This window comes from Polypterus senegalus, chromosome 18 (genome assembly GCF_016835505.1).
Source record: "Polypterus senegalus isolate Bchr_013 chromosome 18, ASM1683550v1, whole genome shotgun sequence".
Taxonomy (NCBI): domain Eukaryota; kingdom Metazoa; phylum Chordata; class Cladistia; order Polypteriformes; family Polypteridae; genus Polypterus; species Polypterus senegalus.
The window spans coordinates 40341586-40356066 of record NC_053171.1 but is presented as its reverse complement, the minus strand read 5'-3'; the positions used below and the strand labels follow the sequence as shown (position 1 = coordinate 40356066).

Sequence of the window (14481 nt, the reverse complement as noted above, 5' to 3'; positions counted from 1 at the left end):
CTTTTCGCTATTCTGTTATTTCATCGAGTAATAATTTCCGTTTGTTAGTGCTAATGTGATCTTTACTATCAGTTTTTCGTGCCTTTTGAATTTTACTACATTTATCTTTCACCTGCTCTGCATGTATACCGTGCCAACGTATTTGAGCCTCTTTACAACGTTCTACTTTGTTATCTATTTTTCATCTTTTTTTTTCCATCCTCGCTTGGACCTACTAGGTTTTCAATTCCACATGGTCCGGGCTGATTATTACTTTCCTTATTTTCCGAATTTGCAATTAGATTATTATTGTTCTTTTTTGAATTCCTTTCTCTCCAATGCTTTTGGGCCTCTTTTCGACCCGCTGCCTTTTCTTCTTCGCTTAGTCGTTGATGTTTCATCTAGAACGTATAGAATTGTTGCCCAGAAATGGACTGTTACGAATGAAACAAATAGATTGTATGTATAACAATACTGTCCAGAAAAGCTTCTTTAAAGGATAAAATGGAGGACTTTTCATAAACAACTTAAAATGAGGAAAAATTAAAAATTTATAAGAGCTGAGAGTGCAGGAAGTGTGTCTGACAAAAGCATTCTCATGAATGAGAGGTGATTGGACCGTATGCGTGGTTGAATATGGTGAATATGGTTGAGAGGAGTGTGGGACTTGGAAAAAATGTCCTAGCAAAAGTCTTGTCTCACGGGATTTGAAATTATCTCTTTGAAAAAACTTGTCCCAGGATTTCCTTTTATAATAGAGAGTTATATATATGAAAATACTTCTTCATTATCTAATACTAGCTGTGTAAGCCCGTGCTGTAAAAAGCCCGGGGTCCTAGAAACTATTGAAATCATCAGAAAAAAATTTGAAATGTAGAGATGTCGGGTATTTGAAAGGAACTACTCTGGGAATCTCTCTCCTAGGTTTCATTTTGCCAGCGTGCTTGCCTCGCTTGTGTATTAGCGGCGGGAGGAAAAGTAAAAGGGATACTGTTTTGCCGATGTGCTCATCTTATGTGAATTTTCCCTTGGGATTAATAAAGTATCTATCTATCTATCTTGCATAAGTGTTTCTCTCTTTTCTCGGCGGGTTTTCTTTGGCAACAGAGCCGCTTTCTTCTTCCCACTCATTAACTTGGGGCTGCCTTGCACACATACACTTCCACTCGTAGATGTTTACTTTTCTATTTCCTCTGATGTGGAGCCATTACCCCGACTCCACCTCTCACTTCCGGGCCGGACAGACACACACTTCCATGTGCAGACGTTTATATGTAAGATTTATTTTTGGAGAATGAGTCATACTGTGTATGTAAGATGGAACAAAATATATGCTAATTAGTTCAAATTTTCTCAAAAATGGGGGTTTGAATGGGCTTTTTTTAATGACATATAAAAGATGAGCTAGGGATTTCTGAAAAAAATGGTTAGGATTATGAAAATATGTATATAATCCACATTACTTTTCCGTACAGGCAAAATCAGATATCCTTTGTGTGTCTAATACATATAATGATTTACATATATCTTGTGTGTGCTTGATTCAGATGCCTATTCCATATATGGAAACAAGAACAGCAATTGTCATGATACACAAGATGTTCCACATCAACAATATCACTTAAAAATAATACCAAAATCAAACTATAACAAATACATGTTGATAAATAATAAAATCAGACATGAAAATAACAGTACATAAACACACTCTGCTTATGGTTTCTGGTCAAAATGTACTATAAATACAGAGGCACCTATTGTTTCTGAATGAAAAAGTGTGATTCCAAGAATCACTGCCACGGTCACTCCCATTACATTCTCAAAACTGTTTAATCTAATCCAAAGATGCAGGGAACAGAACATGTCCTGGTAGCATTTGGCAGAAGGCAAGAATCCGACCAGAATAGGGCCTCCAATTCATTGCAAGCCCCACTCATGAACACTTCTAAAAGGATCGTATACCATGTAAAATGGAGGACAAATCCATGTTCTTTGTTTTATATAAAATGGACAGATTAATTTTTGTACAACAGAAAAAACAAATTGAACAACTTCATGATGATCATCATTTCAAATTGGACTCTTATCTCTAAAAGTGACAACATCAGGCAGGTACTCTTACTTACTCCCAATTTTGAGGAATACGGTTATGCAAGTAGATAAGCAATGTGTTGTTTGAAATATGAGAAGGCAATATTTTCATTTGCATTTGCATTTATTAATGACTTAGCCAGCAAGTATTTGCTGTCAAGGAAAGGGACACACTCTCTGCCTATTTTTCACAACGCTAAATCTTAGAATCCCAACATCTTGTTAAACTAATTTCAGATGCAACTCTGGGGGAATATCTTATTTGGCACAGATAGATTCCTGTCAAAAGCTAGCTCTTACTGCTTCTGGCCATATTTGGCTTTTCATAGAAAACAGTCGGAACATTGTTAAAATCATTTCTTACACCTTTAGAACATGAGACTGTTCAGATTTACATGTAGTATGCATGAAGCTTTATGTCTCATACATTTTTAGGTATTCACCCTTTTGTAGTCTCGGTATAGGGGCATTCACCAAAGCACTTACATTTATAGGCCTACTACGTGTAGAAATACAGAATTCTACAGATTTTACAAACATTTTCTTAGCAGGTTAAAATCTAGTTACAATTTTGTAAGACAGCAATGGCCTAACTTTAGAACACTGAGAAAAGTGCTTGCAGAAAATGTTGGTTGCCATACCACAGTCTTAGAAATTGATTACTGGAAAAGATTCCAAAAATATGTTGCATATCTTCTAAACATTTTTCTTGAGTAGTAATCAAGGGAAAGATGACAGGTGCATTTTTTGGAATTTAAGGATTAACACACCATTAGATACTCACCAATAACATTTTTTCCTGAAGTCATATATTACAGAGCAAAGTAAATTAACATATGGGTGTACATTTAGTGAAACTGTAGTATTCAATTTTTTAAGTAAAGATTAGACTACATGAGTAGTTTTGATTTTGGTCTCGGCAAGTACTTTGGTCATTGTAATTAATTTCTGATATTCTGGGAGAATAATATGTGTTTGTCTGTCTAAATGTCTGTATTCTTGATAACTCTTGATCCAGGCTTGCAAGCTCATATTTTTTTTGTCCAACGTTTCTTGCACTCAAATGCAAAAATTATTAGGTTCTGAGCACTTCCAGTTACAGTAGCTGTCATATAAACTGGCTAGAAATGCAAAATGTTCCCTGCCCTTCCCCCACCATAAAATACGTCAAACAGATGCATAATGATAATAAATATAAGTATGGTATCGGATGGAAAAATTATCACCATTAGTTAAAAAAATAATCATTTTGCATCAGTCCACCATAAAAAAGTAACAGCTGCACATATTTCAGATGAGATCAAAGTCATTGATAATTTAATAATTGCTTTGACTATGGGTAAAGAGATCCTGCCAGAAAAAGATAATCCCAAATATTTTTTTGTTGTTTTAAAAGTTGTTTTAGAGTTTTTGGATTAAAACATCTTTTGGTTTGTTATCCCAAGAGCATTCTGTTAAAGGAACCCAGAGTTGCAAAGATAGGAAAAGCCGTCCTATTCAACAAGAGGATGAATATCGTCTGCATATGGAGCTTAACCGATACCTGAAAAAAGACTTGCTGTCTGTTGGAGGACTTGGAGAGCAGGACTTTTTTGAGAATGAAGCAACAAGGCATACTTCAAGTCGAGGCAAGTATCGGGAAAACTTCTGTAGTACTTTTTTACTTTGTAACCAACAAATTTAATTTGCTGTGCTCCAGTTAGTTCATGTGTGACCAGTTCCATCAGTTTTGCATTCTTCATTTTAAATTTACAGTTACATATTTTTGGTTTACAGCATAGATCACGATTAGTTTAACAGTGAATTGAGTTTGTGTTTGCAAAGGAAATCATGAAAACTTCCTTTCTTATTACTGTCTTGGCTTGTGTGAACTGTTACTAGGAGGTGCTAAAATTGTGATATGGCAGAACCCCGTTAATCTGGATTTGATGGGACTGCACTTGGTTATGATTAGTGAAAGTCTAAATTAGCTGGAAGCTATCTTTAGTGTACCATTGTCATTTTGGGTGAAAAAAAATATATTTTTTAATATTCCCTCTTCACCTCTTTGCTTGTCTCTCTTTGTGGAAAACTTTCACCTAAAGGGACATGGCTTCAAAACCACACTCTGACTCAGGGAGAATGTCCAAACTCTATGCAGACAATGGTCAAATACAAGATTCAATCCATGCCCGCTGCCTTCCTGTTTAAGAGCTACTTATCTGAACAGTATTCAGTTGCCAGTGACCAACATTTTCATTCTGAGTAATATGTGGCTCTGTTTTTCACCCTGCTTCACTTTCAGCTGCAGTGCAATGACTACTTGGAGAACATTTGGAAGTGTAATAGACTTCAGAAATTGGTGATTGGGGTCACTTTCTTTTCCTGTTGGGCTGCAAGTGATCATCTTTGTATAAATGAGTACCATAAAGTCATAGATGTGCTTTGTGTAGGTCTTTAGTTGACAGACAAACCTGCCCCTCAAAATTAATTCTTCAAAAAACATTTTTATACATGTATATACATTTTAAATAATTCTTTTATATACTAACAATTTACATAAATAAAAACTACTAATTGGTGAAAAATGCAAAACGGTTTTTCTGGGCAGCAATTCACTATGATTTTAGTCATTAACAACAGCAGAAACTCAGTTCCCAGACTCATCAAACCTCTTAATGGTGTTCTCATTGGTCAGACATCTGCTTTTGTATTTGTGTGTGTTTTAATTTAGTAATATCACACAACAGATTTTCAAGTTGTGGTTCACCGAATCAAAATGTGTCCATTAATCCATTAATAGTGTATGCACAATAACAACATTTATTTATATAGCACATTTTCATACAAATAATGTAGCTCAAAGTGCTTTACATGATGAAGAAAGAGAAAAAAGGACAAAGTAAGAATTAAAATAAGAGAACACTAATTAACATAGAATAAAAGTAAGGTCCGATGGCCAGGGAGGACAGAAAAAACAAAAAAAACTCCAGAAGGCTGGAGAAAAAATAACATCTGCAGGGGTTCCTGGCCATGAGACCACCCAGCCCCCTCTAGGCATTCTACCTAACATAAATGATCAGTCCTCATTGTATTCAGGGTTCTCATGGAAGGACTTGATGATGACGGTCATGTGGACTTCTGGCCTTTAATCAATCAATGTAGGGACATCACAGTGCTTTGATTAAGTGGTGGTGGCGCAGATCGCCACCCCAGAAAACCGGAAAAAGAACAGAAGAGAGAGTATGGGTTAGTACAGATTTTGGAGTCACCATGAATAGTAATGATAATTAATTGAATATACCGAGCATCAGGATTAAACTAAAACGAAGTTATGAGAAAGCCGTGTTAAAGTAATGTGTTTTTAGCAGTTATTTAAAGTGCTCCACTGTATTAGCCTGGCAAATTCCTATTGGCAGGCTATTCCAGATTTTGGGTGCATAACAGCAGAAGGCCACCTCACCGCTTCTTTTAAGTTCAGCTCTTGGAATTCTAAGCAGATACTCATTTGAAGATCTAAGGTTACAATTTGGAATGTAAGGTGTCAGACATTCCGAAATATAAGATGGAGCGAGATATTTAAGGCTTTGTAAACCATAAGCAGAATTTTAAAGTCAATTCTGAATGACACAGGTAACCAGTGTAGTGACATCAAAACTAGGGTGATGTGCTCGGATTTTCTTTTCCTAGTTAGGATTCTAGCAGCTGCATTCTGCATTAATTGCAATCGATTGATGTATTTTTGGGTAGTCTTGAGAGGAGTGCATTACAGTAATCTAACCAACTGAAAACAAAAGCGTGAACTAATTTCTCAGCATCTTTCAATGATATAAGAGGTCTAACTTTTGCTATATTTCTTAAGTGAAAAAATGCTGCCCTAGAGATCTGATTAATATGTGATTTAAAATTCAGGTCAGAGTCAATAGTTACCCATAAACCCGACTGAAACTTATCAAGAATAGCATGTCTATTGAGGTGGTCATTTAGCTTCATAATGACTGCCTTCTCTAGAATTTTACTTATGAAAGGCAGGTTAGAAATAGGTCTAAAATTTTCAAAAGCAGAGGAGTCAAGATTATTTTTTCTTGAGTAGGGGTTTAACTACAGGACTCTTAAGACAGTCTGGGAAGACCCCCGTATCTAATGATGAGTTTGCTATGTCAAGAATACTACCAATTAGCACGCCTCATACTTCTTTGAAAAAATTTGTTGGTATTGGGTCGAGGACGCAGGTGGAGGGTCTCAGTTGAGAAATTATTTTATATAAATCAGGTAAATCTATCCTGGTGCAAGAATTTAATTTGTTTACAGGGAGTGCAGAATTATTAGGCAAGTTGTATTTTTGAGGATTAATTTTAATATGGAACAAACACAGTGCTATCAGTCAATCCAAAATGTTAATAAACCTGAAACCTGAATGTTTCACAACGGAAATGTGAGTGTGAACATCATCAGGGGAATACATATGTGCGCACAATTATTAGGCAACTATTAGTGTGCAGATTTATTATGCAACTAAAGGAAAAATGAAAATTTTCCCATCTCACTTGTTTATTTTCATCTGTTATAGTGAGAATAATAAACAAACACCTCAAAATTTACAAATAAACATCTCTGACATTTCAAAAAAAATAAATCAATCAATCAATGACCAATATAGCCACCCTTCTTTCCAATAACAGTCATAAGCCTTTCCATTCATGGAGTCTGTCAGTTTCTTGATTTGTTGACGATCAGCTTTTTGTGGAGCAGTGACTACAGCCTCCCAGACACTCTTCAGAGAGGTGTATTGTTTTTCTCCCCCGTAAGTCTAGCGTTTAAGAAGTGCCCACAAGTTCTCGATAGGGTTTAGGTCAGATGAGGAAGGGGCCATGTCATTATTCCTTCATCTTTAAGGCCTTTACTGGCTGGCCATGCAGTGGAGAACTTCGATGCAAGTGATGGAGCATTGGCCTGCATAAAAATCATGGTCTTTTCCTGTATCACTGTTTGAAGAAAGTGTCTTCAAAAACTGGCAGTAGGTTTGGGAGTTGATTTTGAGTTCATCTTCAATGCAAAAAGGTCCAACTAGATCATCTTTAAAAATACCAGCTCATACCAGTACCTCACCTCCACGTTGGAGTGGAGCTCTGTGCCCATTACTGATCCACAGGTCCATCCATCTGGTCCATCAAGAGTCACTCTCATCTCATCGGTCTATAAAACCTTTGAAAAAAATCTGTCTTCAGATATTTCTTGGCCCAGTTTTGACGTTTCAACTTATGTTTCTTGTTCAGTGGTGGTTGGGTTTCAGCCCTCCTTACCTTGGCCATGTCTTTGAGCACTGAACACCTTGTACTTCTGGGCACTCCAGGTAGGTTGCAGCTCTGGAATATGAAAGTACTGGAGGATAATGGGTTCCTGGTAGCTTCACGTTTGATTCTTCTCAAATCTTTGGCAGCTAATTTGCGTCTTTTGTTCTCAACACGTTTCTTGCGACCCTGTTGACTATTTGCAACAAAATGTTTGATGGTTCTGTGATCACACACCAATATCTTAGCAATTCCAAAGGTGCTGCATCCCTCTGAAAGACTTTTTACAATTTTTGACTTTTCAGAGTCAGTTAAATCTCTTTTTTGGCCCATTTTGCCTGAGGAAAACTAGCTGCCTAATAATTCTGCACACCTTGATATAGGGTGTTGATCTCCTTAGGCCACACCCTCCCTCATTACACAAATACACATCACCTGACGTGCTTAAATCCAATAAGCATTCAAGTTAATACAGCTTGGAGTTGGAATATACGCATTAAAAATGATGATATGGTCAAAATACTCACTTGCCTAATAATTGTGCACACAGTGTATAATGGAGTACTGGGGCTTAAGAGGATCAGTGTTGGGTAGATATGTTATTTCTAATATCATTAGTTTTTTGATTGAAAAATACAGCAATAGCCTCACAGGTTTCACTGGAAGTATTCAGGAGGCATTCCATTGACTTACCTGGGTTTAGCAGACAATCTCAGAGAATAAGACTCTGGGATTACTAGCATTATTATTTATAATTCTAGAGAAATAGCAGTGCCACTCAAGACAGACTGTGTTATTGTATTCTGGTGTTTTAACCTTCAATATCTCATAGTGGATAGTTAGTTTAGTTTTTCTCCATTTACGCTCAGCTCTCCGGCATGTTCTCTTTAAATCAGACACTCTTTGGGTCTTCCATGGTATAACAATGCTAGAAGATTTTTTAATTGTCTTTTCAGGTGCGACTTTGTCAGGAGCAGCTCTCACTTTAGTAGTAAAATTTTCCATCTTACTATTTACATTATCCTTGCTATTCTAGTTAGCATTACAAACAGACTAGTTGCTTAGAATGTTTGTAATTTTCGCTGAGAACATCTTTTTAAAAATGCACTTTTGTCCTCCTATATCAAATTTGCAGTATTTAGTTGTTTAAAAAACAAAAGCACAAAATAAAAAAAAAAACGTGGTAAGATCATGTGTAATTGTGCCTATTTCCCCTGTTAACATTTTTTCAGGCTCAGGCATATATAGAAGACAGCCTAACTGTGGCAGCACAAGAGGTACTAAAAATGTTGTGCTGTTTTGGAAAATATCAAAACTTTTGTAAAATAGCAGTATGCTTGCAAGTTTTGTTTAAAATTAATGTTCAATAGCTGCCATAACTAATTAAATTTACTTTTATTGCCAGCAGTATAAGTAAATGAGGCAGAGCTCCAGAGCAGATGGATGATGAAATAACTTAAGCAATCAAAACAACTAATTATAGCATGAGGCACATTTCCCAATTTAGCTCAGGTCAGAATGGGCCAGTGATGAAGCAAATGCTCAGATTTATATAATCAAACATGTATCCATTAAGTTACATTTACAGACATGCTAAGCTGTGTGAATTAGCAGGTACCCTAGAATCAGCAAAATCAAAAACCCTAGGGTTCAGATTTGGGATGTTTGATGGAATATGGCCCAATGTGCCATCTTTTTTTCAGATTAAGTAAAATAATACAATACTCTCATTTTCAAAGTTATTTTTATTTTTACACCATAAATACAAGGAAGGATAAATGTAAGAGAAGTCAAAGTATCAAAAGACACTTATGAAATGTAAAACCCCAGCTACCTAGCCCTGTCTGCTTGCTAAGGTCGCTCCTCCACAGACCAACCGTTCCAAAAGACAATCTAAAAGGACTAATGAAATGCTTCGTCCTACTCACTTCCAAGATACCTGGCCACAGTGTATTAAATTTCACATTGTATTAAATTTCTGGCAAAAATAATGTCTTGAACAAAGTTACAGTATTACATATAATTACAGTGGAGTGTCTGGTCATTGGTGATACATTTCTATCCTGAAGGTGATGAAATCATTTCAGGAAGACAATAGCCATATCCACATGGCACATGCTCTCAATGAATGTTCTACCACCACCATTGGTACCAATACCAAATAATGGAATTCTGTATCGGCAAATTTTATCTGATCCTTCCAGTATAGTCCCTAACACTTAGAATCTCTTTCTAGGCACTTTAAGGCTGTTCTAGCAGCTTAATGTGACTCAGCACCCATTTAAAACCGTTTACAAAGTGTTTTTTAATTTTTCTAGTTGAGGATATGTTTGGTTTTTTGGCCTATACTTTCAATGTTTTTTTTTTTGCAGCCTTGAATTCTATGTATTAAGAAAACCAATGGATTGATGTTCTTATGTTTCTACAAATGTTAGGCAAAAATTGACAAAATGCTTTTTTAGTCACATTGTCATTTTAGTGGTTATTATGAAACAAAATGTAAAACAAATGCAAAATATTTCCACTATTGTCATATTTGTTGTTTTTTCAGTTATTTTATTTTTATATTTTTGTAGTTGTACATGTCTGTCTTTTCTTTACAAATTTTTACGCTTTGCAGGGTATTTATGTAAATTATGTAATTGAACAGCAATTTCAAATGTTTTCTAAATGTTAGCAAGTTAAATTTAAATTAACAATGATGAAGATATAAAATTGGAATGTCTGTTAATTGAATACTCTATGTTCATTTATAGTCCTCTCTTTTTTCCCCCAAATTATTTTCAGTTATCCATATTATGATAGCTCTGAGTATGTTTGGCAGATATTTGACTATTTGAAAGTTAGTTTAAAACCATATCAAAGCTTTCATTGGAAAGGTACAAACGTATATTTATTAATGATTGACAAGATGTATGTAATTAGACATGGGTACAGGGTATGTATGGGAATCTGAAGACAGTATTATCTTAAAAGTTTTGTAATTTTACTTGCTTTTTTTCAGGCTGCTTGTTCCTCATTTTATCTCATGTCTTGTACCTGGTGTTTAAAATTAAACATAGACCCATCCTACTGAAAATAAAAAACAGTGATTTTTGATTTCCTTGACTGTGGAAACTTTGGTATTTGTTGAGATAATGTAGCTTCTGTTTTATGTAAAGTATTAATTGTAAAAGTTGAATTCAGATTACCATCTCCTTAAATATTTTGCTCAGAAAAATTAGTGTTGTCAATCTAAGTGAAATTAAAATTCATTTATAATTGAAAAAGGCATTATAATTGCTTTAGCAGATTTGTTTTTAATAATTTTTCTAAAATTTGTTAGTTTAAAATTTTTTATTTCTTTTTTATTTGATATACTTAATACTTAATTCTCGAGGGGAAACTGTCTTTCTACATGTGTAGAGTCAGCCGTTGTACAGCACACCTGAAGCTATTTTCAGGTTAAGGGCCTTGCTCGTGGGCCCAGTGGAGTAGGATCATTTCTGGCAGTAACAGGATTTGAACCAGCAGCATTCCAGATACCAGCACTAATGCACATGCAATCGAATTGCTTCATACCAATAATACATTTTAACTATTTATACTTCTCTATATGTGAACCAAATCATAGCCCATTATATGTAATACAAATTATTTTTAAGAAGTAATGAACCCACACTCCAATACAGCACTTCTAGATACTGGACAGAAGATTTTCTAAGACAAATACTCTGTTGATATTAACACGGTTTATTTTCCTCTGCCCTTTTCTGTCTCTTTTAAACAAAGAAGAAGAAGTTTTCTTTTCTATGGCTGAAATGGATATGTCTCATAGCCTCTCTTCTCTTCCTCCTCTTGGAGACCCGCCCACTGATGATTTGGATCTTTCTTTGAATAGTCAGTATACTGCTTCTCCAACAGGATCCCCCTCTGGTAATGCTGCTGTAAGTAAAAGGTTTTATTGTCTTAAAAAATAATTTTTTCATTCTTTCATGTAATGTTGCTTTCTTTTTCAAAGAAATTACTATGTTTTCTCTCTCCTGTTGCTTCATCTTCATAATAATTGGATTTGCTTGTTCATCATGTAAATTGGTTTCTTTCATATTATATTTTATGAATTGCCGTTATGTCAGAGATCTGTTGTCAGTTTTACAAATAATTTCCATGTTTATTTCTTAGACGGTATGGGATGATTACTTAGAACCTCCAAGACATCGGGAAACAGTGGTGCAAGAACCTGGTTTTCTACACAAGGAGACCAAACCTCACCCAAAGCTGCTTCGACAGACCTGTAAGTGTAATTTTAATGCTTTGATTTTCTCTGAATTAATCTGAAATAGTGAGTGTTTGGTATCTGTGTTACAGCAGGTTATTATTTGTTAAATAATGTTATTTGTTTGGGAATATAAATGTATTTCAATATAAACATGTTTTTGGTATGATTGAATCATTCTGAATCAAAACACTGTTATATTACCACTTTTTGGTTCATTTAAATAAAAATAAGAGAATATTCTTTTTGTTGTACTTCTCTTACAGCATCCAAGTCCAACTCCTCTGATGAATCGCGGCCAGATGTTGTGTTCAGATTGGCAGTGAGTAGTTTCTCAGTGCTTGTGCTTCACATCGATCCACTCCCTCCACCAGAAACAAGCCTCAGTCAAAACCCGTTGCCAATAATGGCAGCAGGATTTTTTAGTTGCATTGAAAAAATAAACACTTCTGAGTTCACCAAAGGAAATTTTAAGAATCTTCGCCCAGTTTTTGACAAAGCCTGTCCCCATGATCATCTCAGGTAAATTTCATTTTTGTTTTATATGACACACTGTTTCTTTTATGAAGTCTTATTTTGCTTAACAGGGTATATTTATGTGTCTAGTGAAGGTTGTTGCTACTGAGCCGTTTGTAATTTTCTTGATGATTAACATGGAGAATTTTATGAGTTATTCCCTAATTTAAGACTTGTATCAGTCATGTTACACTTCCTTTTACAGATCATATATTTTCAATAAAATTATTGAAATAGCTATGTGATGGGTGAATGCAGATCAGAGTCCATTTTGATATGTTAGCTGTTTGACTCAAAATGTGTTTGTCAAAATTAATTTGAAATGCTTAAAAACACTCTGTAGACCTTTATTAGCCAAAGCAAGGTAAGAAGCTTGTATGTTTTTAATTTTGTGAAAGGCACCCAGATACCGTTATGGTTATTATTGAGAGATTTAGTATATGTCCAACAATAATTCCACATTTATATTAATTAGATGTTTTATATTAATGGCACATGCTTCCTTAACAGGTTTATTGGCACTTCGCTCAAGATGATGTATGAGCAGCGTCAGGGGCCTAATTTTCGTGTTTATAATACAGATATGTCCATTGGAAACATGGAGCTGTTGGAATGCCTCTTCCCAACAGATTCCTTATCCTGCGCACCACAGTACACTGAGGTAAGGGCAAGTCACAAAATGATTAATTCCAATGTTCTATCCTATAACTTGTAAGTTCGCAGATAAGGTATGATTATACTGTAAAATGAGGTTTTAAGTACTTCTTTGAAAATGTGCATATCTAATCTTTTGAGGCATCATTATTAATGTATGGCCCTCTAGTTGAAGAACAGTATCATTTTAGCTATATATATATTTCTGTGTAGCTAGATGTCATTTAAAGTGTTTCCAGAATCTTTTAATATAATATAATATTGTGGACAAGTATATTTACATATTTAGATCTTAGGATTGTCGGTACTGATATGCATTATTATAATGAGCCAGGATATGTGAACATTTGCTACTTGTTTTAAAAACCTTTATAATTTTTCTTTTAACCTTAACATCACAGACACATTCAGCTTAATTTGTGTTTAATTTTTTTAATTGTCTTTTTGTCACAGCTTTGTTAAATGGTATATTGTTTCATTAAAGGAGAGCTACATTGGAAAGGTTAGGTCAGGTTGGGGAATGTGCACTGGTAGAGTGCATTGCTGGACCCTCCACACAACAAAACAGCTCAGGATCCCAGTTGGCAACTCCCCAGGCAGACACGTGGTCCACTCCCAATCTCCGGAAATGCTGGAGAAAAAAGAAGTTCCACACGCCTACCCAGATGGGCCATCTCAAAAGACCCAAGTGCTGCCTCGGCACCACACCAGTTCCAATCCCCAACAGGTCTGACCCCATTGGCTCTCCATCAATTTCAACTCCTCTGGCTATGAGGCTCCTGATGGCTTTCACCCATACCGTTCATAATACGAACTGCCTTCTTGTGGATTAATGCAGCAGAGCCACTCATGTGGACTGCATTAAGGAGTCTTGTCTGCTGCTTCGGAGCTGCATGAAGTTTGTACTTAAGCTGGAGTGCCAATCCTGCCACCAATCCCCAAGTTTTCCCTGCAAATAGGAGGACCTTTTGCAGTTCCTGATGCATTATAACGTCATACCAAGGACAAAGCATTGGGAAGAATACTTTAAACACTGTTCATGCTTTTCAGACAAAATAAGTAGATAGATAGATAGATAGATAGATACTGTATTAATCCCAAGGGGAAATTCACATACTCCAGCAGCAGCAAACTGATAAAAAAACAATATTAAATTAAAGAGTGATAAAAATGCAGGTAAAACAGACAATAACTTTGTATAATGTTAACGTTTACCCCCTTGGGTGGAACTGAAGAGTCGCATAGTGTGGGGGAGTGATCATAGAGAAGGCATTTTCTAAACATGAAAAGGTGTGCTCACTGTATTTTGTACAAAGCATTTACACTTTAAAAATTGGAAAGTAACTTTTAGTAAGAGGTTATATAAAAATAACTCAAATTTAAATTCAAGTGACCAATTGTGCATTTTACATGAGGCATTTCTTTGTGTTGCTTCTGCTTAAATATAAATGAGTTTGTACTTTAGAGCTATTTCAGTTAAATATTCTTTTTGGAGAAGCCCATTCTTATGTGAACTCATTTCATTTTGAGTGTAGTTTCTACTTGCCTTTTGAAGTTCAAAAGCACTTCTATTTCAACATATGTATCTACCTTTATTAGTCTGTTAAGTTTTTACCGAAGATCTTTCTTTATGTATTCAGAATTTTGTATGCTTGTTTTTTTTTAACTTTATTGTCCCTCTTTCCTTTCATGCTTGATTTTGCACACCTGCTTGCA

The 14481-nt window shown here is 35.4% G+C and overlaps 1 protein-coding gene across 3 annotated transcripts in view; it reads left to right on the top strand.

Annotated features, from left to right (window-relative positions):
- LOC120519020 (autophagy-related protein 2 homolog B-like) overlaps positions 1-14481 on the top strand; it is a 68566-nt gene that overhangs the window by 15203 nt on the left and 38882 nt on the right. For 2 of the 3 annotated variants that reach the window (XM_039742098.1, XM_039742100.1), the window contains exons 8-12: positions 3516-3698; positions 11112-11266; positions 11502-11613; positions 11862-12117; positions 12622-12772. In XM_039742098.1, the coding sequence (XP_039598032.1) occupies positions 3516-3698; positions 11112-11266; positions 11502-11613; positions 11862-12117; positions 12622-12772 (857 nt within the window). The remainder of the gene's footprint in view (positions 1-3515; positions 3699-11111; positions 11267-11501; positions 11614-11861; positions 12118-12621; positions 12773-14481) is intronic. The other variant, XM_039742099.1, reaches the window with a different exon arrangement.